Raw genomic sequence first — 23,993 nt, forward strand, 5'->3', positions numbered from 1 at the left:
TCGAAGCAGCCGTGATCGACTTACCTCATCCGGCGGCATGGTCTATCACGCAATTATCCACCGCCTCGGGGCAGAACCGCCATGATTGGCCCGAGCGGTGGTGGGCTGTAGTGGGCTGTTTAGTGTCCCTCGCAAGTGCTCCTGGTTCGCCGCGGGTTCGTGGTTGAGTTCCTGATGCCATTTGCCGGGCCCTCCAGCGGAGGCCAGGTTGGTCGCTGCTGATGCCGGGTTATGGAAGAGGATTGTGTGGATACTGCTGGGTTATGCTTTGGGTTGCCGTTCAGGTTCGACCCCTTTGCCCTGACCCAATCTATCTACGATGTAGGAACTAGTCGATACACTTTATAGTTCGAGGCTCTGTCCCTCTCTCGATATATTACCCTTGATTTCTCGAGCCTCCCACTTTCATCTCCGTATAGTCTCGGGGACCATGATCTCTTCGGGATCCTTGTCACTCGTTCAATAGTCATAGCTTTGACACATCATTCGGCGGAGTCGTGATTACTCTTCAGTCGGCCGACACTTCCCCCATCCCACACCACGAGCCAATGGAGACCCCGCGAGATGGCGCCATTCCACCCTCCCTCTTGCTCGAGCATGATTGCGCCGTGTCGATCGGCGTCTGCCAGTCGCTCAGATCCCAAGTTCAACCCCAATGGGATATTGCGAGGGGAGAACCTTGAGGACCTGTTCTCTCTGTCGGTAGCTGAGGTGGTTCAGGTCCATGTTGATGCCGGGGACCCACTCCGGACAGGGTTCGACCGGCTTCTTCGGTACTGCAATAGGATTCATCATCTGACTGCAGATTCAATACTAGACCCATGATCCCTACAAGCATACCAGGCACATGCATTGGAACACTCCATACTCTTCCCCTCAAGGTGGCCAGCTTAATCCGGCAAAATAATGGTGTTGCACTAGGGTTCGAAATATAGACTTTCCCGTGGACACGAGGATATTCAAGACATCGGGCATTCTAGTTACAGTCTTGCATGAATACATGCATAAATGTACTGTCTACTCTGCATACGAACAAGGCATGGCGCGCGGGGCATGGAGGCTAATCCTCCACAGGGCGATCTATTTAGATTCCAGAGAATGTCTTCCTCCTGAGTATATCCATAGAAAAGCTAATACACAGATCGATATCGACCCTGTGCCCACTTTGTACGCCTCAAGGTGTCACCGCAGCGCTGCAGATTGGCTCCAGCCTCTCGACTCCCTGGGATGCCCTGATTGGCACCGCGTCCCTGACGTGATGCCTATCAAATTGCGATCTCGACCCGCACCGGTTTCAGCCCGTCTGGAGTTTCTTCTTTCTACACAGCGACAATATAGTCAGTCTTCCGCCACAACAGTGGGGGATCGGGATATCCCCCTCGCTGCCTTTTTTATAGGACAGGGATAGCTATATGATCTAGTCATGGCATCTCAGATAGCGGCAGCGCTTGGAGAGAAGTGTTCTATATTTGCAACGTTAGCTGATCCTTCCCCAACCAACCGGATAAAGGTGTGCTAGCCTACTGTTTTCCGGGTCAGGCATGAGGCCAGACTCATAAAGTCTCATATATATATCTGTGGATGGCTTACAGGCAAGGTCTATGGATTTACGGCCTTTTCTTCGAAAATACCATGTGCCCCTCCTTTCCAGGGACATTTATGATTCCCGAGAGGAGTGCGAAATTATGTGGGATCAATTAGAAGGCTGTTTGATGAAGGGCGCTTCCGCCAAACCGGCCCAAAACCAAATTCGACGGGGGTCCCTGGCGGGATATTGGCAAGACGAACAAAACGAACAAAGCGAACAAAACGAACCCCCAACCCAACCCAACAGCGGGTAATGACATACCTCCCAGCTTCGAAACAAGGGAAGCTTCCCGAGACTAACTGAAAGTGCAGAGATCGAACCCTACATTTAAAACCCGCAAGATCGCCTCCAGGAATTTCCAACACGCCACGATACGCGCAAGAAAAAGCAACTGATTCTGGCTTTGCGTCCAACAACACGAGCTCCCCCGTGTTGTGCCCCGACGATCCCGGCCATCAATCCGTGTCACGTGGATCCCCCCAAGACTCCACCGGCGCGTCGACTTGAGCGATCAGCAAACATAAGCTCCCCCCGAGGTATTCCAAGATTTTTCTTTCTCGGATATTTTGTGTACGCATTGCACGCTCAGGTTGAAGCAGGTCCTGTCCACTGGGGCGGATTTCAAGTGATTCAACGCATCCAATTGTCTTGTTTACTCAGCCCAACCGCCTAGCAAACTCCCCCGGATCATCCCCCAACTAAAAATGCCGCCGAAACGGAAGGCAGAGGCCGTGGCTGTGACTGAGGCGGCGGTCGCAACGCCCACAAAGCGCCCGCGAAACTCATCGCCGGCGCCAAAACCGAGCGAAAGCGCAACGCAGGTAAGCGCGTGGATTCAGGGGCCTGATCGTCAGGATTCGCCCCCTCCATTTCCCCCAGATCCACCAAGGAGCTATGACTGACGGTGCCGTCCGAGCAGATCACCGACACACCTCAGACGGGCGAGAAAAGAAAGCGAGGTCGTCCGCGCAAGTTCCCCGAAGGTCAAACCCCCAAGCCGACTGATGGCCCGAAGCGTGGCCGGGGTCGCCCGCGAAAGGTCGTCTCGGAGAGCGATCTGGCAGCGGCAGCGGCAGCGGCAGAAGCAGCAGGGCCGAAACGAGGACGCGGACGTCCTCGCAAGGAACCTGGTAAGCTTTGAAACACTCTTGGTTTTTTTTTTTTTTTTTTTTTACCCCTCTTCAAACACACACTCTGTCGCGCGCACCGCTTTGGATCAGGTTGGGTCTGGTTGGCTGACTGGCGTGTCTTCCGGACAATAGGCTCTACCACGACCACTCCAAAGGTGACCCCGAAGAAGAAGGATGGGCGTGGCCGGCCACGCAAGAGCCTTCCAGCCAATGGCACCGACACGGAGCTCAAAGAGACCACAGTCAAATCTAAACCCTACACGGGCTTCCCTGACGAGAGCGGCCGATCCTACTGGTTGATGAAGGCCGAGCCGGAGTCCCGCCTGGAGAAGGGAGTCGATGTTAAGTTTTCTATTGATGATCTGGAAGCTGCCACGCAGCCTGAGCCCTGGGATGGTACGCTGAAGTCCCCATTGGGTGTAAATGAGAGTGACACTGACATCGGGTAGGGGTTCGCAATATTGTTGGTAAGACCTTAATGGGGCAATGGATATGATGATACCGGGGCTGGCATTGGGAAATGATGTAACTGACAACTGAATTACAGCGCGAAACATCATGAAAGACATGAAGAAAGGAGACTATGCATTCTTCTATCATTCCAACTGCAAAGTCCCTGGCATTGTCGGGGTAATGGAGATTGTGCGGGAGTATTCGGTTGACGGTTCGGAGCCCCCAATCCATTGCACTTGATATCTCTCCCTCCTCCTGCTTGAGCCATCGACTAACCGATGGTGGTATTTCCCCCTCCTTTTCTACTATAGAATCTGCCTTTGATACGAAGCATCCCTATCACGATCCCAAGTCCACCCGTGACAATCCCAAATGGGTTGTTGTGCACGTCGAGTTCCGCCGCAAGCTCACCAAGCAGGTTACGCTGAACGAGCTAAAAGCCAATGCCGAACGGGGCAAGCCCCTCGAGAACCTCCAGACTCTGAAGCAAGCCCGTCTCAGTGTCTCATCTGTGACCCCCGAACAATGGCAGTTCATTCTAGAGCTGGGTGGCGAGGACCCTCGGAGCATTTAGGCGGAGCCGTGGTCCTCCACGCCCCGCGCAATCGCAGGTATTTGTATGCACTTTATTCGGCAGAACATAGGTCTTTGGCGGGAGGCGTTGCTGGTGATTTGATAGGTAATTTAGCATCAAGAATTCAGGTATTTTCTGGATCTGCAGTCTCCTTGATCTTGGCGTTTCGCTCTTCTTCATTCTTCGTCCTGAGTCTTGTAGCGTCAGGTCGTGTTGCACTTGAACCCCATCTGTCTCCGACGGTCGAGGCTTGGTGACATGCCGTCGGATTAGCAATCATGCAGCGACATGCATTCCTCTGGCGGGGACATTCGGGATGGTACTCCCAGTATGATTCATGGCCTCCCAGTGGTCCATCCAGAGAAATGCGGAGAATTAGCCTCGGTCGCCGGAAGTGTCCCTCAGTCGAGTGGAGGGGGAGGCACGGCATGACCAACCACCGGACGCAGGCCCACCGAAAGCAGCAATTCGACCCTTCAGCTTCCAGCCGTTGCCCACGAAGAGTAAGTGTATGCGACGGCAAGTGGGAACGCCTTATCGTTATCGCCCACCAGCTTCGACGTAGTTCGACTTTAAACCCCTCGTCTTCTCTCCCTGCTGTCGGGGAATGTGTAGCTTGTTCTTTTCTCGGCCTCTGTGCGGTCTGTCTTCTCTATCATTCTTCCCACTCTCCTCGTCTCGCATTGCCCTCCATACGTCAACTCGCTCGTTCCATCGCTCCGCCATCATGTCGAACCTCTCCGTGCAGTTGACTGCCCCGAACGGGCGCTCCTACACCCAGCCCATTGGCCTGTTCATCAACAATGAATTTGTGGCTTCGAAGTCCGGCGAGAAGATCGCTTCGATCAACCCCTCGTATGTTTGATGATCGCCGCGATCGCCGTGCGCTGCATAATGGTGACACGAGCCTCCGAGCTAACGGGCTTGCAGGACCGAAACCGAAATCGCCTCGGTGCACGCTGCCGGCGAGGAGGATGTCGATATTGCGGTGCAGGCGGCTCGCAAGGCCCTCAAGGACCCTTCCTGGAAGCTCCTGCCCGCGACAGACCGCGGTCAATTGATGTTGAAGCTCGCCGACCTGGTTGAGCAGCACAAGGAGACCCTCGCCACCATTGAGACTTGGGATAACGGTATGGTCCCTTCGGCATGCCCCGCGCAATGCAAAGGAGAAGAGACAGAAGAGGCTCTGAGGCTGACGTAATGGATCCAGGCAAGCCTTACCAGGTCTCGTTGAACGACGATCTCGGTGAGGTCACCAACACCCTCCGATACTATGCCGGCTGGGCCGATAAGGTCACCGGCCAGACCATTGGCACAACTCCGCAGAAGTTCGCCTATACCCTGCGCCAGCCCATTGGTGTGGTTGGCCAGATTATTCCCTGGAACTTCCCCCTGGCTATGGCCGCCTGGAAACTCGGCCCTGCGCTGGCGTGCGGCAACACCATTGTCATGAAGGCTGCCGAGCAGACTCCGCTGAGCATCCTCTACCTTGCCACCCTGATCAAGGAGGCCGGCTTCCCTCCTGGTGTGATCAACATTATCAACGGCCATGGTCGCGTGGCTGGTGCCGCGCTGGTGCAGCATCCCCTTGTCGACAAGGTGGCTTTCACCGGATCGACCCTCACCGGTCGTGAGATCATGAAGATGGCCGCAGGCAGCCTGAAGAACGTGACTCTCGAGACTGGCGGTAAGTCGCCGCTGTTGGTGTTCGAGGATGCCGACCTTGAGCAGGCCGCCAAATGGGCCCACATCGGCATCATGTACAACCAGGGTCAAGTGTGCACCTCCACCTCGCGCATTCTGGTGCACGACTCCGTGTACGATAAGTTCGTGTCTCTGTTCAAGGAGGTTGTGGCCAGCACCAGCAAGGTCGGCGATCCGTTCCACGACGATACCTTCCAGGGCCCGCAGGTTACCAAGGCGCAGTATGACCGGGTTCTGTCGTACATCGAGGCTGGCAAGTCCGAGGGCGCGACCCTGGCCGCTGGTGGCGAGCCGTACAAGAACGTCGGGGATGGCAAGGGCTTCTTCATCGCCCCGACTATTTTCACCAATGTCAAGGACAACATGCGGATCTACCGCGAGGAGGTTTTCGGCCCCTTCGTCGTGATCGCCAGCTTTACCACCGAGGATGAAGCCGTCACCCGTGCCAACGACACCACCTACGGTCTGGGCGCTGCCCTGTTCACCCGTGATATCGAGCGCGCGCACCGGGTTGCGTCGGAAATCGAGGCCGGAATGGTCTGGATTAACAGCAGCAACGACAGTGACTTCCGTGTGCCATTTGGTGGCGTCAAGCAGAGCGGTATTGGCCGCGAGCTGGGCGAGGCTGGTCTCGAGGCGTACTCGCAGGTCAAGGCCGTCCACGTCAACATGGGCAGCCGTCTGTAAACGACAAGCAACGAAAAGCAAAGAGAGGAAATGACAGGATTTTTGATGTTCGCGGATGCACCCGGTTGTGGGGGCATGTATTTTGGAATCCACTTGTAACTCAATGATATTTATGTTTTGATGACTAGCCCAAATTTATCATGTTTATAGTTTCTCGAAAACGAATGGCCTCGGTATTCTTTCGACTCCACGGTGAAACCAACCATATAATAAATTGAACGTGGGATGAAGATATGATATCCGGTCGATGAACTTTCCTTTCACCACCTTGTTTTGGTGGTGTTATTCAGTCTTCTCGACAAAGAAGGTCAGTAAACGGGGTGGAATAGGTGCTGATGAAGCGCTTGGGAGGTCCTTTGCAAAGGTGCCCCTGTTTTGAGGATGGCTGTAAAGGCGTGTTCTATAGCGTATCGCCCTTCCGGGCTGATAGGTTCATTGCTGTGCCCCAATAACTTACTCGACGCACGGGCTTAGATCCGCGAAACCGGTATCTCCGAGGAGACGGCCGGTCTATCCGTCATTAAGGAAGCCGTGAATTACGCGGTATGTTGAGGCCTTGGCGTCAGTGAGAAGGCATCTATTCGCGAAAGCTTAGAAAGAATGAAACTCTCCGAGCCAACCAGGCTTGAGCTTGATCTTCTTTTACAGGGATTGCAGTTTCCAATCAAAATTTACCATAGAGAATCGCCCCGTGGAGTACAGCCCTTTTATCGGTGCAACTATTCCTCCGCTGAATTCCCGGCCTGCAGACCCGCACGGCAACTCAAAAAATGTCAAGTATTCGCGAAGAGAGCAATCATGAATCAGCATCATGGTTTTGAGATTGATCTGAAGTTAGCAATGTGTCCGCGAAATCCCTCGTTCATGACTTTCGATCTAAATGGATGAGGTCCCATATATAGGTCCATCTCCTCATCCCCTTGTCTAGCAAAATTCAGCATCTACGTTCATAATTTTCCCAGTCTTCCTATTGTCAAGGTAGTTTACAGGACATCTACTCCCCTCTTTACCTTTGTTCGAAATGCCGTCCTATGTTATTACTGGGGCCTCTAGGGGTCTTGGGGTGAGTTTTGCTCCTAAACACCGACCGGATGAAGACTAACATCCATCAACCAAATCAGTGGGAGTTCCTTCGCCAGCTGTCTAGTGATTCGAACAAAACCGTGATCGGTATTGTTCGCAACAAGGCTCAAACTGAAGAGAAGGTGAAGGAAGAATTGCCGGAACGTAGCAACATCCATATTGTGCAGGCCGACATCACCGATTATGCTGCTTTGAAGGTAAGAAATCTGAAATTTACAGAAGAAATCTATTGACGTATACTTGTAGGCCGCGGCCGCCGAGACTGCAACGATCACTGGTGGGGGGCTCGATTATCTGATCGCCAACGCCGGGCTGGTGTCCCGCTTCGATGCTTACGATCCAATCGGGGTTCTGTAGGTCCCACCGGGCTTGAATTATTGGGTTCTCAATTTGGCGGTCACTGACAAAGTGAATTTGGTTAAAACAGGGGACAGCAGCCCGAAGCCCTCGAAAATGACCTTACCCAGTGTTTTAAAGTTAATGTGGTCAGCAACATTCACTTGTTCAACTTGTTCACACCCCTGATCTTGAAAGGAGAAGCCAAGAAAGTTATCGCCATCTCCAGTGGTCAGGCCGCCCTCGATGCTATTCCGAAGTTAGGAATCGAGGTCGCGTCTCTCTACGCCATCAGCAAGGCGGGTCTGAACACTGCCGTGGCCAAGTTCAGCGCGCAGTATGCCAAAGATGGTGTCCTTTTCATGAGCATTTGTCCCGGGATGGTTGATACGGGCCACTTTGCCGACGGTAGGCTTGGATTTGTTCACCTTCTTGTTTGATACAGTAATCTGATCTCCTTTTAGTAACGGCAGAGCAAATGAAGGGCTTGCAAGGAATGCTGGGTGCATTCGCCCAGTATGCACCCAACTTCAAAGGTCCGAGTCCGCCAGAGGCTGCAGTGAAGGATGTGATCTCGGTCATGAACAATGCTAGCGTCAGTGGCGGCGATGGCGGCTCCTTTGTATCGCACTACGGCAACCAACAGTGGCTGTAGGAATCTTTTCCAAGACTCTTTTTCCTTGAAGCTCATAATTGAATATATACCTTGAGGTGTGTTATTCATGGCTGGGATGTTATCTTTGCTCAATTTTCGAGTAATAGATGGATTTTCATCTCATTACGAGAACGATTAGAACGCGATAGACTGTTCCTTGCCCACCATCGTGAATGAAAAATTATTGCTCCATCGGATATGTTTCTATGTGTTTTGCACAAGTTGGATATGTAAAATTGTGACCAAGGAAACATAATAGAAACAGAGGGGGTTTGAGGAGCTGTCATTGTGGATATTTATGATATCTTCCAGCTCAGAGTAAGGGAAGAAGGAGACGATTTAGAATATAACTGAGATAAAGAGTTGATAAATCATGTTCTTAACTTCGGCTACCTAAGAGTATTGATTTATACTTATACAATTCAATCAGAGAAACTAAAAAAGAGAAGTGAACAATAAGTAGGTTCCTGAAGCCCAAAGCACGTATCGTATTCTCCAACATGATGTCCATGGTGACTCTCTTGCTATACAAGGGAATCATAGAGCCGGAATAGGTTATCAGGATCCTATCTCTTCTTAAGAGCATGCAATCTGTGCAGGCGTAGTGCAAGCAGGATGCTGGATAGTGGTAAAGATAATGTTCCATTTCTTAAGAGAAGAGTATGATAAGCTAACAAACTTTTGTCCGTGGTAACTTCAATAAACATTCCACTATATACTCAATCGCCAGATGCCAGTTCCAAAATTATGAAACAGAGATATCGTCTGTCCCATATCCCTTTCAGCGGAACAGAACCAAAGTGGCGTTCCTCTCAGTTAGACAAAAGTGGGCAAAATAGTGCAACAGCTCAAGATGGCACTGAGCTTTTCGGTATAGTTAATCTGGCCTTGGGAGAGGTCGTCTTGAACCCAGATAGCCTGGATCAGCCTCCTGGTCAAAAATAGGGAGCGTGATGAAGCCCCCTTCTCCGTCCTAGAAAGTACATCGAGGACCGTACGCCTTTCCACTTCGGTTCGCGCTTCGCAACCCAATATAAGCAACGGAAATTGACGTTCACAAGAATTGAGCTGGGAAAAGATACTGAAGGCTCGTTCAATCCGTTGTTGAGTTTCTGCAGCCGGCTCAAGGATGTTTCCAGAGGTTCGGCTGAGGTATACTAGCGTGGCCAATTGGAATAATTCAACGAGCGTTGCCATGCTTGAGCTTCCTTCGATTGTATCGTCCGAGATTGAGATAGATTGGATCCTCCATGCGATGATTTGGAGATAGCTTTTGAAACCATCGTATGCTTTGGATTGGGATTTAGGAGGCGGTTTTTTTGTGGCTAGATCGCAGACCTCGGCCAAAAGCTTCAGAATTGTGGTGAAGGGCGATTGGGTTGGGTATGTGGTCTATTACACTTAGTCATCTCACCCCTGTAAAATGCAGGATGATTGTACCAACCTCCATACATAGATCAGTATCTCCCAGCGACGATGGGATCTCTACCGACTCATCTCTGTCCACAAAAGGCACCTCAATTAGCGGTTGGTGCCAATGTGTGAGACTGAAATGAGACAACACATCATGGTAGTAAACCCAGTCCAGCAAGGCACTGTAGTCGCTGTTCCTTTTGAATGTGTCGAAAGGGAAGGTTTTGATGACGCTTTTGACGCCGATAATGTACGACCGCCATTGGCCAGAGGTGCATGAGGCCTCATGAATCTAGGTTGACGGCTATGTCAGTGAACTTTTTGAAGTCATTTTCATCAGGGAGTTGAATTGACCAAAACTAACCTCAAATGAGCATAAGAGCATCCCGGCCGCAATATGCTGGACTTTTTCCATCTTGCCGATCTCACCATTTAATGCGGCACCAAGGGCTTTCAGGGCACCGATCTTGAGCTCGGCGGCCTGTGACTGCAGGCCAGAGCGGTGCAATGAGGATAAAGCAAGCAAAGAGCGCAGCACTGCTGCGGCAGAAGGAGTGTTATTGACAAGAGCTATGCGGATAAGCATGTTGCCCACATCCGTCGGATCATGGCCAAAGGTTGTCAGCGAGCAGGATGCGGTACATTGGACTGCAATACTGGTCAATTCCATCGATAATTCTCTGTAAAAGGGTTATGTCTCGCTGACAGTATTGAAATAAACATTTTTCCGCAACATCCAGTTTGAATGGATTCCATGGCATCGGCGATCGTAGTGTCAGCCGGTGGTACTCTATAATTCATCAATATCCTTGTTTTCTTATTGGTCGTATCAACTCCATGCTTAGGAAGACATTACTATTAGTTGCTTTACCTGAGAGATGGTAGTGCATCTCAATGTCCCAGGTGGATATATTGACAAGTCGTGCATTAGCGAAACGGCGCGTCGTGCCCCTCTGCTGCAGCGATGAGTGTGCCACGATGGCACGTCGCTTATCATTTGTCTTCGGCCACGACAAACGAACGCCGTAGCCTTTGCAGGTACGGTTAGATTGGGAGCACTGCGAGCACACCGGGAAAGCTCGATCGCAGAGAATCCGGCGATCTAAGAGCGAACGTCAGTAATTTCATATGCTGAACTTCAAAGAGGTCGATTTCGGGGTGGAATCCATACCCCTACACGTCCCACAGCTTCTATTCGCCATGTTATTTCTCATGAATAGACTATATAGCTCTTAGCGTGAGCGAAAGTAGATCAACGAGATAATATCAGCGAGCGAATATCACATGAATTCAGACAACTTGTCGCGGCCACCCAGGGGATATGAGGCTCGGGACGATGATTCATGACCCTCTTGCTGATTGTGATGGGTGCTTTGTCTGTATACGGGGGTCAACGGGGGCTGATGGGGGCCAAGTTACAAGCCCATATTTGACCAATCAAATACCGTAGATGAGCCAAAGTGGATCCCCAACATCACCATTGAAAACATGCGTTTTATGCGCACTTTTATCATTAATTCCAAACCTGGTGAAAAATAAGGCTTCAGCGCCTAGTAGAACTCCCTATAAATCCTATTTGAATATGCCTTTTCGCGGATGTCCAGTAAATTTTCTGGGATCTTTTATGACTCTTTGAAAATTAAATAACCTATCTGTATCTATCCTGAGCGGACAGGGCGAGGCTAATCCAGTTTCGGTGATTTTGATATCTGATTTCTATATATCTAGTCTTATGGAACAACCAAATGTATAATACTTGATGTTATTCAGGCCAACTTCGGATACGAATCGTATGCATGACGATAAGGTCCACAAGGAACAATAAGTTGGAATCGGACTCCTTGATCGTCATACCTTCGGCAAATAGCAGAATAACGATATTAAAGTTATAGAAAGAGAATCCCCCCTTTCTTTCAAACTCAATCTCTTCACGATTCAGTTATTGGAATAATACAACTTTACTATTCTTCTCCGATTCAATAACGATTCAATACTGTATTTATTTCCCCTTACCTGACCAACAGGTTGCTATCCTGCAAATAGCACCCTAACGTCCAGCATTTTGCTCATGAATCACACTATATACATATAGTATATCATTAGAAATTCAAAAAATTATAGAAGATCGTAGAGAATTTATTATACAAAGCTACTATTATATTCTACTAACTAGTTAACGTAAATAGTGCGTTATCGTTCCATTCCTAGCATATTCGCCCCTAAAACAGTTCTGTCACTAACCGCTATAACAAGTCCTGAGCCTGTCGAAACTGCATCCGTCCCCACCATCGCAGCAAGCCCTAGCGGACAGCCCACGACACCGGCACCTCGGACTACCGACAGCGCTGACGACAGCGGTGACGAAGTTCGAAACCTGACTCCGGAAGAGTTTGAAGATTACTGCAGGGAGCGTCATTTATTCTAATTTTGTTACCCGCCTCTTTTGTTACCCACGCTTTCCCGGTGTTTCCCCATTCATGCTAGCTTATCAACCACATATAGTTTATCCTCCAGCGAGACGCTGGCTTTCCCTAAGGAGGCAGATGTTACCATCACCGCCTGATTATATCATAGACTTAGCTTTAAATGACCTCATTCTGAGGAATAAAGGATCATCTTTCCACATAACACCATCGCACGTTACCAATATCCTTAAATTTCGCACCATTATCCGAGAACTTACGCGGCATGTGCTCCCCAATTGAACTCCCAATCCTCAACAAACAAAACATTTTCCACGACTCTGTCCAGCAACGAAAGATGTTTCCGCTACTTGTCTCTAATGTCAGTTAGAAGCGATATCAGACCAACTTATCAATTCTGGGTCTATACATGGAACTTCCGAAGATCGGAACACGAATTGTGATTTTGAATATACAGCGTTCATTCTATCATATATTATCCCTAGGCCATAGGTTAAACGATCGTAATATATCATATTGATGGCTGTCATACCCCGACCGAAGCAATCTATATTAAGGCACCACTTGTGCCTTGGATTCAAACCAGGGGATCGTGCTTCTACGTAACTCCGCCCACCGTTTCCACGGTGCTAAGAGGCTCACCAAAGACCTACAGGTCCGCCCAAATCTACTGTTCTAGTAAGGTATATGTGCGATCCATTTTCTGCGATTGAATAGCTGCAGCAAAGAAGCCATCCAGGCCCTGTTCCAGAGATAGAATTGAACCCCTCATCAAGCTAAGCGCCTAGGTCACATGATAGTGAGGCTGAGGATGGAAAATCTTCTACTTTCGAGTGTTAGAACTTTTGATCTCCCCAAAAAGATCACTCAAGGAGCATTACGAATACAACCATGTCTTCCATATTGTTCAGCGGCATCAACTCCGGGTACCAGGTGGGAAACAATAACGGAACGATCCATCTGCCACCAGGTAAGTTTCACAAGGCACGACTCCGCGTAACCAGGCCTGATACTAATCGCGCCGCCTTTTGGCCCAGAGCGACCGGATACCCCACCGCCCCCTCTCTCGACTGTTCCATTCCGTCGGGACCCAGATTTTGTTGATCGTGGAAAATTGCTCGATTTGCCACAAAAGAAAGACTCTACTGAGGGCGTACGGGTCGCCTTTGTCGGCCTGGGCGGTGTAGGGTGAGTTCACAGAACAGTTAGCGAGCTTTATATTACTAATTGTGGATAAGAAAGTCGCAACTTGCCATCGAATATTGTTATCGAGTTCGAGATCAATCGCCTACAACGTGGGTTCTCTGGATCCATGCGAGCAATGCAACTCGCTTCGAGCAGAGTTGTCGGGAGATTGCCGACCGAGCCAAGATACCAGGTCGGCAGAATCCCAAAGCAAATATTTTTAAGCTCCTTCACGATTGGCTAAATGACGCGAAGACTGGAAACTGGTTACTCGTCCTAGATAATCTCGACGATGATGACTTTCTCCATGCGATACCTTCAACGCCGTCTAGCTTGGCCAATGATCACAGCGATGTGTCTGAACGATCGATCTGGTCTTATCTTTGTCAGGGATCGATGGGCTGTGTTGTGATAACAAGTCGAAGTAGAAAGGTGGCTTTGAGAACCGTCGAAGACTATGAAATCATTCCGGTTGAACCTATGGACGAACCCCACGCTATCTCGCTCTTTGAAAAGAAGGTCGGAGCACAATCTGACCACTCCGTGAGTGTTCAACTAGTTACAGCTCTAGAGTTTATGCCGCTTGCGATTGTGCAGGCGGCGGCCTTCATTAAGCAAAAAGCTCCACGAGAGTCAGTCACACAATATTTGGAAAGATTTCAGAAGAGTGATCGCCAGAAGATCGATCTTCTTGAATATGAAGCGGGCCAGCTTCGCAGAGACTCAGAGGCTAAAAGTGCTATTCTTGTTACCTGGCAGATCTCATTTGAAGACATTCGTGAAAGAAGCCCATCGGCGGCAGGCCTCTTATCTCTTATGAGCTTCTTTGATAGGCAAGGGATCCCTGACGGTCTCCTACGAGAAGGCAAAGCTACAAAAGAGACAGACGAAGAAAACAATCCAAGTGACACAGAGGATAGTCAAAGCGTATCCAGTGACGTCGACAAGTTTGAGAACGATATATTATTGCTAAGGGACTATTCATTGATATCTGTTACCTCAGATCAATCGACATTTGAGATGCATCGATTAGTCCAACTAGGGATGCAGAAATGGCTTAAAGCTCAAGACAACTTAGAGCACTGGAAAGAACTCTATATCCGAAGGCTCTTCCAAAATTTCCCTAAAGGAACGTTTGAGAACTGGAAGGAATGTCAAATAGTATTTCCTCATGTGCAGTGCGCAATTATGCAGCAACCAATCCGGGAAGCCTCAATGGAAGAGTGGGCATCACTACTTCACGAAGCGGCATCATTCGCATTGACAAAAGGAAATTTCGTCGATGGTCAGAAATTGGCAAAGAGGGCAATGGAAGCGAAGACAGAGTTATTTGGTGTGGAGAATGAGAAGACGTTGAGTAGTTCCAATATGCTTGGGTTAGCGTATAGTTTGAGTGGGGAATGGAAGGAAGCCGAAGAGCTCCAGGTGCAGGTGATGCAGACAAGTAAGCGGGTGCTTGGGCTAGAGCATCCTGATACTCTGACCAGCATAGCCAATCTAGCATCAACCTACTGGAATCAGGGGCGGTGGAAAGAAGCCGAAGAGCTCCAGGTGCAGGTGATGCAGACTCACAAGCGGGTGCTTGGGCTAGAGCATCCTGATACTCTGACTAGCATGGCTAACCTGGCATCAACCTACTGGAAACAGGGGCGATGGAAGGAAGCCGAAGAGCTCCAGGTGCAGGTGATGCAGACTCGTAAGCGGGTGCTTGGGCTTGAGCATCCTCATACTCTGACCAACATAGCTAATCTAGCATCAACCTACTGGAATCAGGGGCGGTGGAAAGAAGCCGAAGAGCTCCAGGTGCAGGTGATGCAGACTCGCAAGCGGGTACTTGGGCCAGAGCATCCTGATACTCTGACTAGCATGGCTAACCTGGCATCAACCTACTGGAATCAGGGGCGATGGAAGGAAGCCGAAGAGCTTGAGGTGCAGGTAATGCAGACTCGCAAGCGGGTGCTTAGGCCAGAGCATCCTGATACTCTGACTAGCATGGCTAACCTGGCATCAACCTACTGGAATCAGGGGCGATGGAAGGAAGCCGAAGAGCTCGAGGTGCAGGTAATGCAGACTCGCAAGCGGGTGCTTAGGCCAGAGCATCCTGATACTCTGACTAGCATGGCTAACCTAGCATCAACCTACCGGAATCAGGGGCGATGGAAGGAAGCCGAAGAGCTTGAGGTGCAGGTGATGCAGACAAGTAAGCGGGTGCTTGGGCTAGAGCATCCTCATACTCTGACTAGCATGGCTAACCTGGCATCAACCTACTGGAATCAGGGGCGATGGAAGGAAGCCGAAGAGCTTGAGGTGCAGGTGATGCAGACAAGTAAGCGGGTGCTTGGGCTAGAGCATCCTCATACTCTGACTAGCATGGCTAACCTAGCATCAACCTACTGCAATCAGGGGCGATGGAAGGAAGCCGAAGAGCTCCAGGTGCAGGTGATGCAGACTCACAAGCGGGTGCTTAGGCCAGAGCATCCTTATACTCTGACTAACATAGCTAACCTGGCATCAACCTACCGGAATCAGGGGCGATGGAAGGAAGCCGAAGAGCTTGAGGTGCAGGTGATGCAGACAAGTAAGCGGGTGCTTGGGCTAGAGCATCCTCATACTCTGACTAGCATAGCTAACCTGGCATCAACCTACTGCAATCAGGGGCGATGGAAGGAAGCCGAAGAGCTTGAGGTGCAGGTGATGCAGACAAGTAAGCGGGTGCTTAGGCTAGAGCATCCTGATACTCTGACTAGCATGGCTAACCTGGCATCAACCTACTGGAATCAGGGGCGATGGAAGGAAGCCGAAGAGCTTGAGGTGCAGGTAATGCAGACTCGCAAGCGGGTGCTTGGGCTAGAGCATCCTCATACTCTGACTAGCATGGCTAACCTGGCATCAACCTACTGCAATCAGGGGCGATGGAAGGAAGCCGAAGAGCTTGAGGTGCAGGTGATGCAGACTCGCAAGCGGGTGCTTGGGCTAGAGCATCCTCATACTCTGACTAGCATGGCTAACCTGGCATCAACCTACTGCAATCAGGGGCGATGGAAGGAAGCCGAAGAGCTTGAGGTGCAGGTGATGCAGACAAGTAAGCGGGTGCTTAGGCTAGAGCATCCTGATACTCTGACTAGCATGGCTAACCTGGCATCAACCTACTGGAAACAGGGGCGATGGAAGGAAGCCGAAGAGCTCCAGGTGCAGGTGATGCAGACTCGTAAGCGGGTGCTTGGGCTAGAGCATCCTGATACTCTGACTAGCATGGCTAACCTGGCATTCACCTTGAGATCTTTAGGCAGAAATGAAGCTGCCTTGGAAATGATTGCCAATTGTGCTGAATTTCGCCGCCAATAATTAGGCCCTAGTCATCCGTCCACTTTATCATCGATGGCGACCTGGAAAAAGTGGCAAAGTACAGGTGAAACCTCATTCGTCAAACCTGCTGGTCTTGAAATTGAACTACCACTGAAGGAAGAGGCCCATGCCGCGTGTACGGAAGCTACAACTAGAGTTTCTTCTATTAGCCGTCTGTCGAGGCTACAAACTCTCATTTCCTTGTTACTCCTAGCCGTGAGCTTTGTTTATTTATTGAACAGGGGTTAGATATTCTTGGAAGGCGAGATTGAATAAAGGATACCATACAAATTTATTCTAACGAGTGGCACATAGCCTGAAACAGTGAAACAAGCAGCAATTTCGTCAACGTATATGGATAGCCTGTGGTCTTGACGGATCTTCATTGTTGTGAAGTGTCCATACATAGTTCTTGGCATAGGTTATATGGAACAACCGAATCTATAATACTGAAATGTTATTCGGGTCAACTTCAGATGCGAATTGTATGCATGACATGACGCACACGACCATCGGATACCACAGATAAAAGTCGTAAACGTGGCGAGATCAGGTCTCATTTATCTTCATGCATTTGGTGAATGTTATAAGAATTAAGTCAAGATTAATATAGAAGGAAACCCCCCATTTCCTTCGGACGGAACCTCTTCAAGATTCAGTTATTTGAATATTACACCCCTATTATTATTCCGTGATTCTCTAAAGATTCAACATTGCTATTTAGTCCTTTTTTTACCTGACCAACAGGCCGCTAGCCTACGAGTACCACCGTAACATTTATTAAACCCTTGTAGAAATATCCGAAGAAGCACGATATATCATTATGACGTATAGTTTTTGACTTAGTCTGATTATTGGTCGGAGTAGTAGGTCTGATCTATGACTTTGAGGGTAGTAGACCTTAGCTTTATATCGTTTTTATCACCCATTTTTTTTTAACAAACTTTAGGAAGAGCAAAATAGTTCGAGTGCCTAGGAACCCAGATGATTATAAGCGAATAAGAGAAAGATAGCTACAGCAGAGCAGACAAGGCTAGGGGCCTTCAGATGACTAGGAGCATTGTTCTTGGACCGAAATTCTTGGCCCAAATGAGAGAGTGATTACCAGTTAGGGATTATTATTTGAGCGTTCAAAAGTAAGAAAGGTAGACATTGTCCTCACAATGTGAACAATCTTACTCTAACGGGATTTTACTCAGTGCAAGCTATTCTGTACTAGAGTATTCTCGTGTAGATGTCCTAAGACTAATATTTTTCCAAGGCGCCCATTGTGGAGTCAGTAGACAAAAGGCTACCGGGAACATATAGTGTAATCGATCGGGTGACCATCTAGTAGGCTTCATTGTGACACAATGAACCGCAGAAAGTATCCAAAACGGAAAGAGAATACCAAGCGTTGTCAGAAATTACCCGATACATATGCATATATATCTATAGGTATTTCTCTCTCTCCATCCTGTGGTGTCAATCAGTGGAGTCCCAAGCCGATCACTTCGATCTTCACCCCCACTTCCACCACAGTGACAGATGATAGGTCCCTCAATCTCCTTTATACTCCATGGTCCCTACCCAAAAAAAGGAACATTTCCCCTTTCGCAGTCGATGCCCAACGGAAAGAAAGAAAAAAAAATGCCTCTCACGACTCCCAGGAACTGTCCATGTACAAACTCAGCATACCGTTGATTTCACCAGCACCCGTAAACCCAAGACTAGGACCTTTGCTCAGACCCCGTATCTTGGCCAGAGCCCTAGGACTTAGACCCATCGCACGCCCCGCGCGACATCTGTCCCCTCGAACGATCGAGCGACTGATCTCTCCTATCTACCACACGCCCCGTGCACGCTCCTCAAACTCCCTACAGTCTCGGTCTCTAGTGCTCTTTTCCGTCCCCGTCCGGGATTAAGGCGGCCCGGGCGAAGACAAGAGCATACTGGCTTCTCCCCCCCCCCCAACGGGCTATGCATGCATGCAAGCCTTACGCTAGCCCTCGCCCCGCAAAAACCACAAAAGAACAGCTCGACCCGAAAAAAGAAAATTAATGAACAACGCAGCTAGACTCGAGCCACGAGTGCATCAGCCGTCGGTGTGGGTGATGAAATGCAGAAGGGGTTTTCTTCTTTTCTGGGGCGGGTTGAGATGGTTCCGAGGGCGCAGCGCGGTGGCGGCGGAGGGAAGGAGGGGGTCTGGATGTGGGTGTGGATGTAGATATGGAAGTGGAAGTGGTGGTGGGCGTGTTCGATGACGAGCAGAAGAGGACAGCAGAGATTGAGAGGCCCGTGTGGTTCTGGATATCGGGAGTTTGGGGGATGTTTTGGGGTGTGGTGATTGGCTTTGATGTATGTGATATTTGGGGCGGGATGATGGATGGTCTGGAGGGCTGCAACGACAAGTGGACATGGGACAAGGTTTGGGGTCTGTGGTTTGTGGGCCGGACCGCGATGGATTACACTCTATACTCTATTTCATGGGGGTTTCTTTTTCTTTTATTTTCTGGACTTTGCTTTTTGGGGGAGAAGGGGGAGGTTCATTCATTTTTCTCCATTTTTCCATTTTTATTAATTTATTTGTTGGCAGGTTTGATGGGCGGTTCAATTGACGGTGGGCCATAGTGTTCCCGGAGTCGGACCCTGGTCTGCTATCAACGTGAGACACGTCCTGCAGGGTGGAATTAAAATTGAGGTGTGATTCCCCCCACGGGAAGCAGTCGTGATCAGGGGGACGAGACGGGGATTTACGGGATCGTGTTCGAGTGCCGAGGAAGGCGGAAGGGGATGTCATCGTTGGATGATGGAAATTGAGAGGAAGGATATACTTGGAGGAACGAGAGGGTACTCGAAGAAGAGACGGGGATCCCGAGGATATAGATCCCCACGGCAGGATTGCCCCATAGAGTATAAGGATTATAAGGTATACATGCAGTATATGGACAATGAATAGTTCTGCGTACTGCAAGCGATTATTTCGAAGAACCCCACAGACCCTCAAGGCTGCACTCTCTTCCCGCAGGTCAAGCTACCACGCAAGCATTGACCCCGAGGCGCGGATTCCCACAAGAAACCGGCCCCCGGTATCTATAGGACTCCGTCCAGCACGATCATGAACGTGTGCGAGCGCAGACGTCCGATTCTGCTTTGGGCTGGCTCCCTGGGCTCTCCTCCTTCTGGGGAAGGGAGCCACGAATCGCAGGATTTTCTCTATGTACTGGCGTCTCTCTTATTGGTTGGCCTGGGGGTACTTTTATGCCCAATCCTCGTCGTTGGGTTTGTTTGTCAGGCAGGAAAATAGGGGCGACATGGTTTAGCGCCCGGGACCAGCACATCCGTACATGAATCTCTTGCAGCTGCTGCAGATGCATGCAGAGTCGGTCATGTGGGCGCTTGGGCTGGTTTGGGAAAGACTCTGTTGTTCCGCTGGAGGAGAGTAACAGCGGTCTCTTGCCACGGTTCCGTGTCAGTTTGAGGTCGGGGTCAAATTTCTATACGAAAGAGCGTCTATCTCAATGCCAGGTTCTCCTCGGGTGCTGCCTCAGCGTCCACGGCTCCCGTCCTTCCCGTCCTACAGTTCCCGTGGTTCCTAGAGTTCCTAGAGTTTCCATGGGTGATGGGTGATTCTCGTACAGACATCAAAATCTCGCAGGGGAGATCTCGGAGACTTGCTGCTGTGCGCTAGCCACCAGCTGCATCTAGTGGAGCATCGGGGGGATCTGGTCTGCCGTGAGAATGAGCATATCATGACGGGGGAGGAGGCCTGAAGCCAATGGGACGGGAGAGCTGGCTTCATATCCCTTCTTAACTGGTCGACCGTTCTGATTCGGCCTTGCGAGTCGGTCCTCCCTCCCTCTTCGTGGTCGTCCGCCAATCCCGCCGGTCTCGCCCGCCCGTATTGATCATGTTCGAGCTGGATCTGCATCGGACGATGATGGCAGTCCGACTCCACCGTGTGGGGGTCGGGGGAGAAGGCTTGGCGGCCTCGATGATTGACCGCCTTGGACTGCTTCGAGTCCGGCTGGGACGTCGTCCTGGCCCTCCATCTAGAGTACGGAGGCCTCTGTACAAACCTGGTACATATTCTGTACAAAATCCGTCTGTTCTTCGCTCCATTCCCGTCTCTCTCTCTCGCGGAGTGAGTAGTCAAGGTGGCTGCCCTGTTTCCCCCATGTACCCCCATGTCTCCCCCATCTTCCGAATCCCCGAATCCCCGAACGCCCCCCACGGTGGTTTCCCCTCCTAAAAGAGCGGTGTCTCGGACGGATCCTCGACATCATTTCTTTTCCCTCTCCGAACTAAGCAAAACATAGACCCGAGCTAAAATCCAACGCCCGACTCTATTACAGCAGGATCGGCATGTCTGAAATTCAGAAGTGGACAATTCATGAGGTTAGCTCCGTATTTTCCTTCCCTTTCTTTTTCCTGAGGGGTTCGTGTCCTCTTTTCTCTTCGGTTCTTGGGGCTGGGGGTTCGGGCTTCAGATGTAAAGCCCTGGTCGTCCATTCAATTGGACCTTTGACTTGAACTCTGGCTTTGGTTTGATGTGATTTGATTTGATTTAAAATTGATTTCGTTGCGGGCCGCATCCCGGCATGTTTCCTAGTTTTGCGTGCATCCTGGCTGATCATTTGCTGGCTTCTCACTTTTTTTTTTGCTTTTATGAATTTCCCCTATTTTTCGTTGGCATTGCTTTTGGGACCTTGGGGCCTTTCTGTCGGTCAAGGTTTGAATCCACTAATTGCGCTCCCTGCTGCACGGTGAGAGCAACCGAAAAAGGCCACACTCACATCCAATCATAATATAGAAGCCCGAGAAAAAAAAAAGGAGCTCCAGAAAAAAAAAGAAAAGAAAGAAAAGAAAAGAAAACAAGGACAAGCCCAGAAACAAGATCAAAGACTAACACGTCTCTCCAGCCCTATCTCGCCATTGGCGGAACTCTCCTCGAGGGCCCCTATCACGATGCAGCCATCAACGAGTTCCGCTTCATCGACATCTGGGACCACAAACTATACCGTCTCGATCTGGCCCGCGGCCCTGAATCGCTACGGGTAATTGAAACCGAGGATTCTATCGGGTGAGCGTCTTTCACCGCAGATCTCCCTCCCTCTCTCACTCTTTCTCTGCTTTCTCTTCCCTTTCTCTCTATTCCTTCCTCTTCTCCTCCATCCCGGAGCCCCCCGGAGTCCCCCGAGTCCCAGTTGCCCTGTTTAAATAAAAACTCCAAGCTAACAGCGGACATGCTCCTTTTAGCGTGACCGCCAACATCGCCGGCGAGACCGACCAGGATGACCTGATTGTCGGGGCCAAGCATGGATTCGCGCGGCTGAACCGCACGACCGGACGACTGTCGTATATCCGCGAGGCCTGGGACGACCACCCGGACCGCACCCGCATGAAGCATCTGTACGTATTGCCGCATCCTGTGTCTCGTCTCTCGTCCATTCCAACCCCACTCCACCTCCCCCTCTGCGCCTCATTTTGAGCTCAGAATGACTGGGCCACAAGAACACCCCCCAAGGGCGACGATGTGGCCCTCGACCTTACAATTACACTTTATACTTATGCAACCCCAACCCCCCCCCCCCCCTTCTCTCTCTGCCATAATTGGACCATGCTTTCACTAACCCGGCCCCCCTTCCCTTCCAATAGCATGCGCTTCAACGACGGCGCCGTCGACAGTCACGGTCGCTTCTGGGCCGGGACCATGAACGACCCGAAGGTTCAAGCGCCGCGCGCAGAAGGCACGCTCTTCCGACTGGACCCCGACCTCAACCTGCACGCGGTGGTGCCGCACGCGACGATCCCGAACGGGATCGGTTGGAGTCCGGACGAGGCGACCATGTACTGGACGGACTCGGCGACGCACTGCATCTTCGCGTTCGACTTCGACGCGGCGACAGGGATGCTTTCACGGCGGCGAGTGCTGGTGAACGTGGGCGAGGGCTTGGAGCCGGACGGGCTGGCCGTCGATGAGGCGGGAAATCTGTGGAGTGCGATATACGGGGGCAGCCGAATTCTACGGGTGTCTCCGAAGGGTGAGGTAACTGGGGTTGTGGAGGTGCCGACGAAGAATCCGACGTGCGTGGCTTTTGTGGGGACGGAGTTGTGGATTACGAGTGCGGCGGATGGAAGGAACGTTGAGGAGGGAGGGGAGTCGGTGAAGATGGGGGGATGTGTGTTTCGAGTGGATGTTGGGGTGAGGGGTCTGCCGAAGCACGAATTTCGGTTTGAGTAGGCGGGGAGAGGAGGGGGGAGTGCAGAGTGTAGACTATTTAGTGGATATAGTGTAGAGAAGAGAAGAGGAGGGAAGAGAAAAGGGAGGCAGAGGGAGATCTATTGGAAAGCGATGGTGGGCATATCCGGAGATGAGGGACGTATAGAAGAATTGGACCCCTCGAATAGCGGTGGGCCCTTCATGATCTCTCTCGACTTTGTAGTGGGAGCGACATTTAGCCTGGTTTTTTTGATTGAGACTTGTTTTCAATAGCATTTGGCAAGATGGAAAAAGTACTGGCAACCAGGAAGGTGCATCGTTAAAAACAAAACAAAAAAAAAAGGCATTGATAGAATGAAGAATCCATACGGAGCGATCGATTTGCCGCGCATAGAGGAAGTGACTCCACACCAGTTGCTATACTTCACATGTAGCCCTCTTTTTCAGCGAAGAAGAAAGAGCAAAAACGATCGACCGTACATCCGCCGTAACCATTTCCCTCGACCAAAGTTTAAGAAGCATGCAACGGCATGCAATGGCATTCAACAAGTGATATACGAAGTACGACAGACAGAGGGACGCAGCTGGATGCGAGCCCAGCCTCCCAGCTAACGCAGGTAACAATTGGGAGGCGCAGAGCGAAGGAGCTATTTATCCACGACGTCGGGATTCGCTAGGATTCAATAGATCCTGGGGTTGACTGGGCGAGTGGGGTGAGAGGGGGGCCGGATTGTCGTCGATCACCAAACGGGCGATCAGAACATAGCGGACCGGCACGCTGGCAGGTCGTGGGTCAAGTACATACTGTAGACTGTAAGGGATGGGGTGCAGGAGCGAAGTGATAGGACTTAAACAGGAGGACGGTCAGTCGAGTTAGTAGGGTCTTTAGTGACGAACACGTCAAAATCAGGCCTCAATGCCGTCATCGGCTGATCTCTCCACAATTTCAGCAGGGCTACGGGGCCAATTGAGTCTGGCGTCTGTGATGTAGGGTGGAGGAGAGGAAAGCAGGGAGTGTTACAGTGAGCTGGGGCCAGTTGGGGCTGATTGATGGCGGTGATGGTGGTTGGTGATATACTACGGAGTACTTCCAGTTACAATCAGGTCTTGTCCTTGCCGAGTGACTCGTGTACTTTGGGACTGGTTGGTTTACCAATTCGGCCGATCGTCGGCCTTGAATTTTGGCCCTATGCTATGCGTGGATAAATATGCGAG

General features: G+C 50.5%; 6 protein-coding genes across 6 annotated transcripts; 5 read left to right on the forward strand and 1 right to left on the reverse strand.

Moving 5' to 3' along the window:
* Positions 1 to 2,292: 2,292 nt before the first annotated feature.
* N7462_008417 (EVE domain-containing protein) lies at positions 2,293 to 3,745 on the forward strand (the record flags this gene model as incomplete). The annotated part of the gene is made up of 6 exons (XM_057080132.1): positions 2,293 to 2,409; positions 2,508 to 2,718; positions 2,851 to 3,114; positions 3,168 to 3,185; positions 3,266 to 3,382; positions 3,483 to 3,745. The coding sequence occupies 6 exons, from the start codon at positions 2,293 to 2,295 to the stop codon at positions 3,743 to 3,745; spliced, it is 990 nt and encodes a 329-aa protein (XP_056930460.1).
* A 727-nt stretch (positions 3,746 to 4,472) lies between these two features.
* Positions 4,473 to 6,136, forward strand: N7462_008418 (aldehyde dehydrogenase family protein; the record flags this gene model as incomplete). The annotated part of the gene is made up of 3 exons (XM_057080133.1): positions 4,473 to 4,600; positions 4,676 to 4,875; positions 4,956 to 6,136. The coding sequence occupies 3 exons, from the start codon at positions 4,473 to 4,475 to the stop codon at positions 6,134 to 6,136; spliced, it is 1,509 nt and encodes a 502-aa protein (XP_056930461.1).
* A 1,021-nt stretch (positions 6,137 to 7,157) lies between these two features.
* On the forward strand, positions 7,158 to 8,210 carry N7462_008419 (uncharacterized protein; the record flags this gene model as incomplete). The annotated part of the gene is made up of 5 exons (XM_057080134.1): positions 7,158 to 7,199; positions 7,258 to 7,416; positions 7,466 to 7,572; positions 7,647 to 7,963; positions 8,020 to 8,210. The coding sequence occupies 5 exons, from the start codon at positions 7,158 to 7,160 to the stop codon at positions 8,208 to 8,210; spliced, it is 816 nt and encodes a 271-aa protein (XP_056930462.1).
* Positions 8,211 to 9,026: 816 nt separating this feature from the next.
* N7462_008420 (uncharacterized protein) lies at positions 9,027 to 10,293 on the reverse strand (the record flags this gene model as incomplete). The annotated part of the gene is made up of 3 exons (XM_057080135.1): positions 9,027 to 9,602; positions 9,655 to 9,915; positions 9,988 to 10,293. 3 exons carry the CDS (start codon positions 10,291 to 10,293, stop codon positions 9,027 to 9,029), a joined length of 1,143 nt encoding a protein of 380 aa, XP_056930463.1.
* Positions 10,294 to 12,937: 2,644 nt separating this feature from the next.
* Positions 12,938 to 16,576, forward strand: N7462_008421 (P-loop containing nucleoside triphosphate hydrolase protein; the record flags this gene model as incomplete). Its single annotated transcript, XM_057080136.1, has 3 exons — positions 12,938 to 13,016; positions 13,084 to 13,234; positions 13,285 to 16,576. 3 exons carry the CDS (start codon positions 12,938 to 12,940, stop codon positions 16,574 to 16,576), a joined length of 3,522 nt encoding a protein of 1,173 aa, XP_056930464.1.
* Positions 16,577 to 20,920: 4,344 nt separating this feature from the next.
* N7462_008422 (SMP-30/gluconolactonase/LRE family protein) lies at positions 20,921 to 22,799 on the forward strand (the record flags this gene model as incomplete). The annotated part of the gene is made up of 4 exons (XM_057080137.1): positions 20,921 to 20,953; positions 21,478 to 21,638; positions 21,815 to 21,967; positions 22,070 to 22,799. 4 exons carry the CDS (start codon positions 20,921 to 20,923, stop codon positions 22,797 to 22,799), a joined length of 1,077 nt encoding a protein of 358 aa, XP_056930465.1.
* Positions 22,800 to 23,993: the final 1,194 nt, after the last annotated feature.

This window comes from Penicillium macrosclerotiorum (genome assembly GCF_028827735.1).
Source record: "Penicillium macrosclerotiorum strain IBT 26536 chromosome Unknown utg000008l_segment0_segment0, whole genome shotgun sequence".
Taxonomy (NCBI): domain Eukaryota; kingdom Fungi; phylum Ascomycota; class Eurotiomycetes; order Eurotiales; family Aspergillaceae; genus Penicillium; species Penicillium macrosclerotiorum.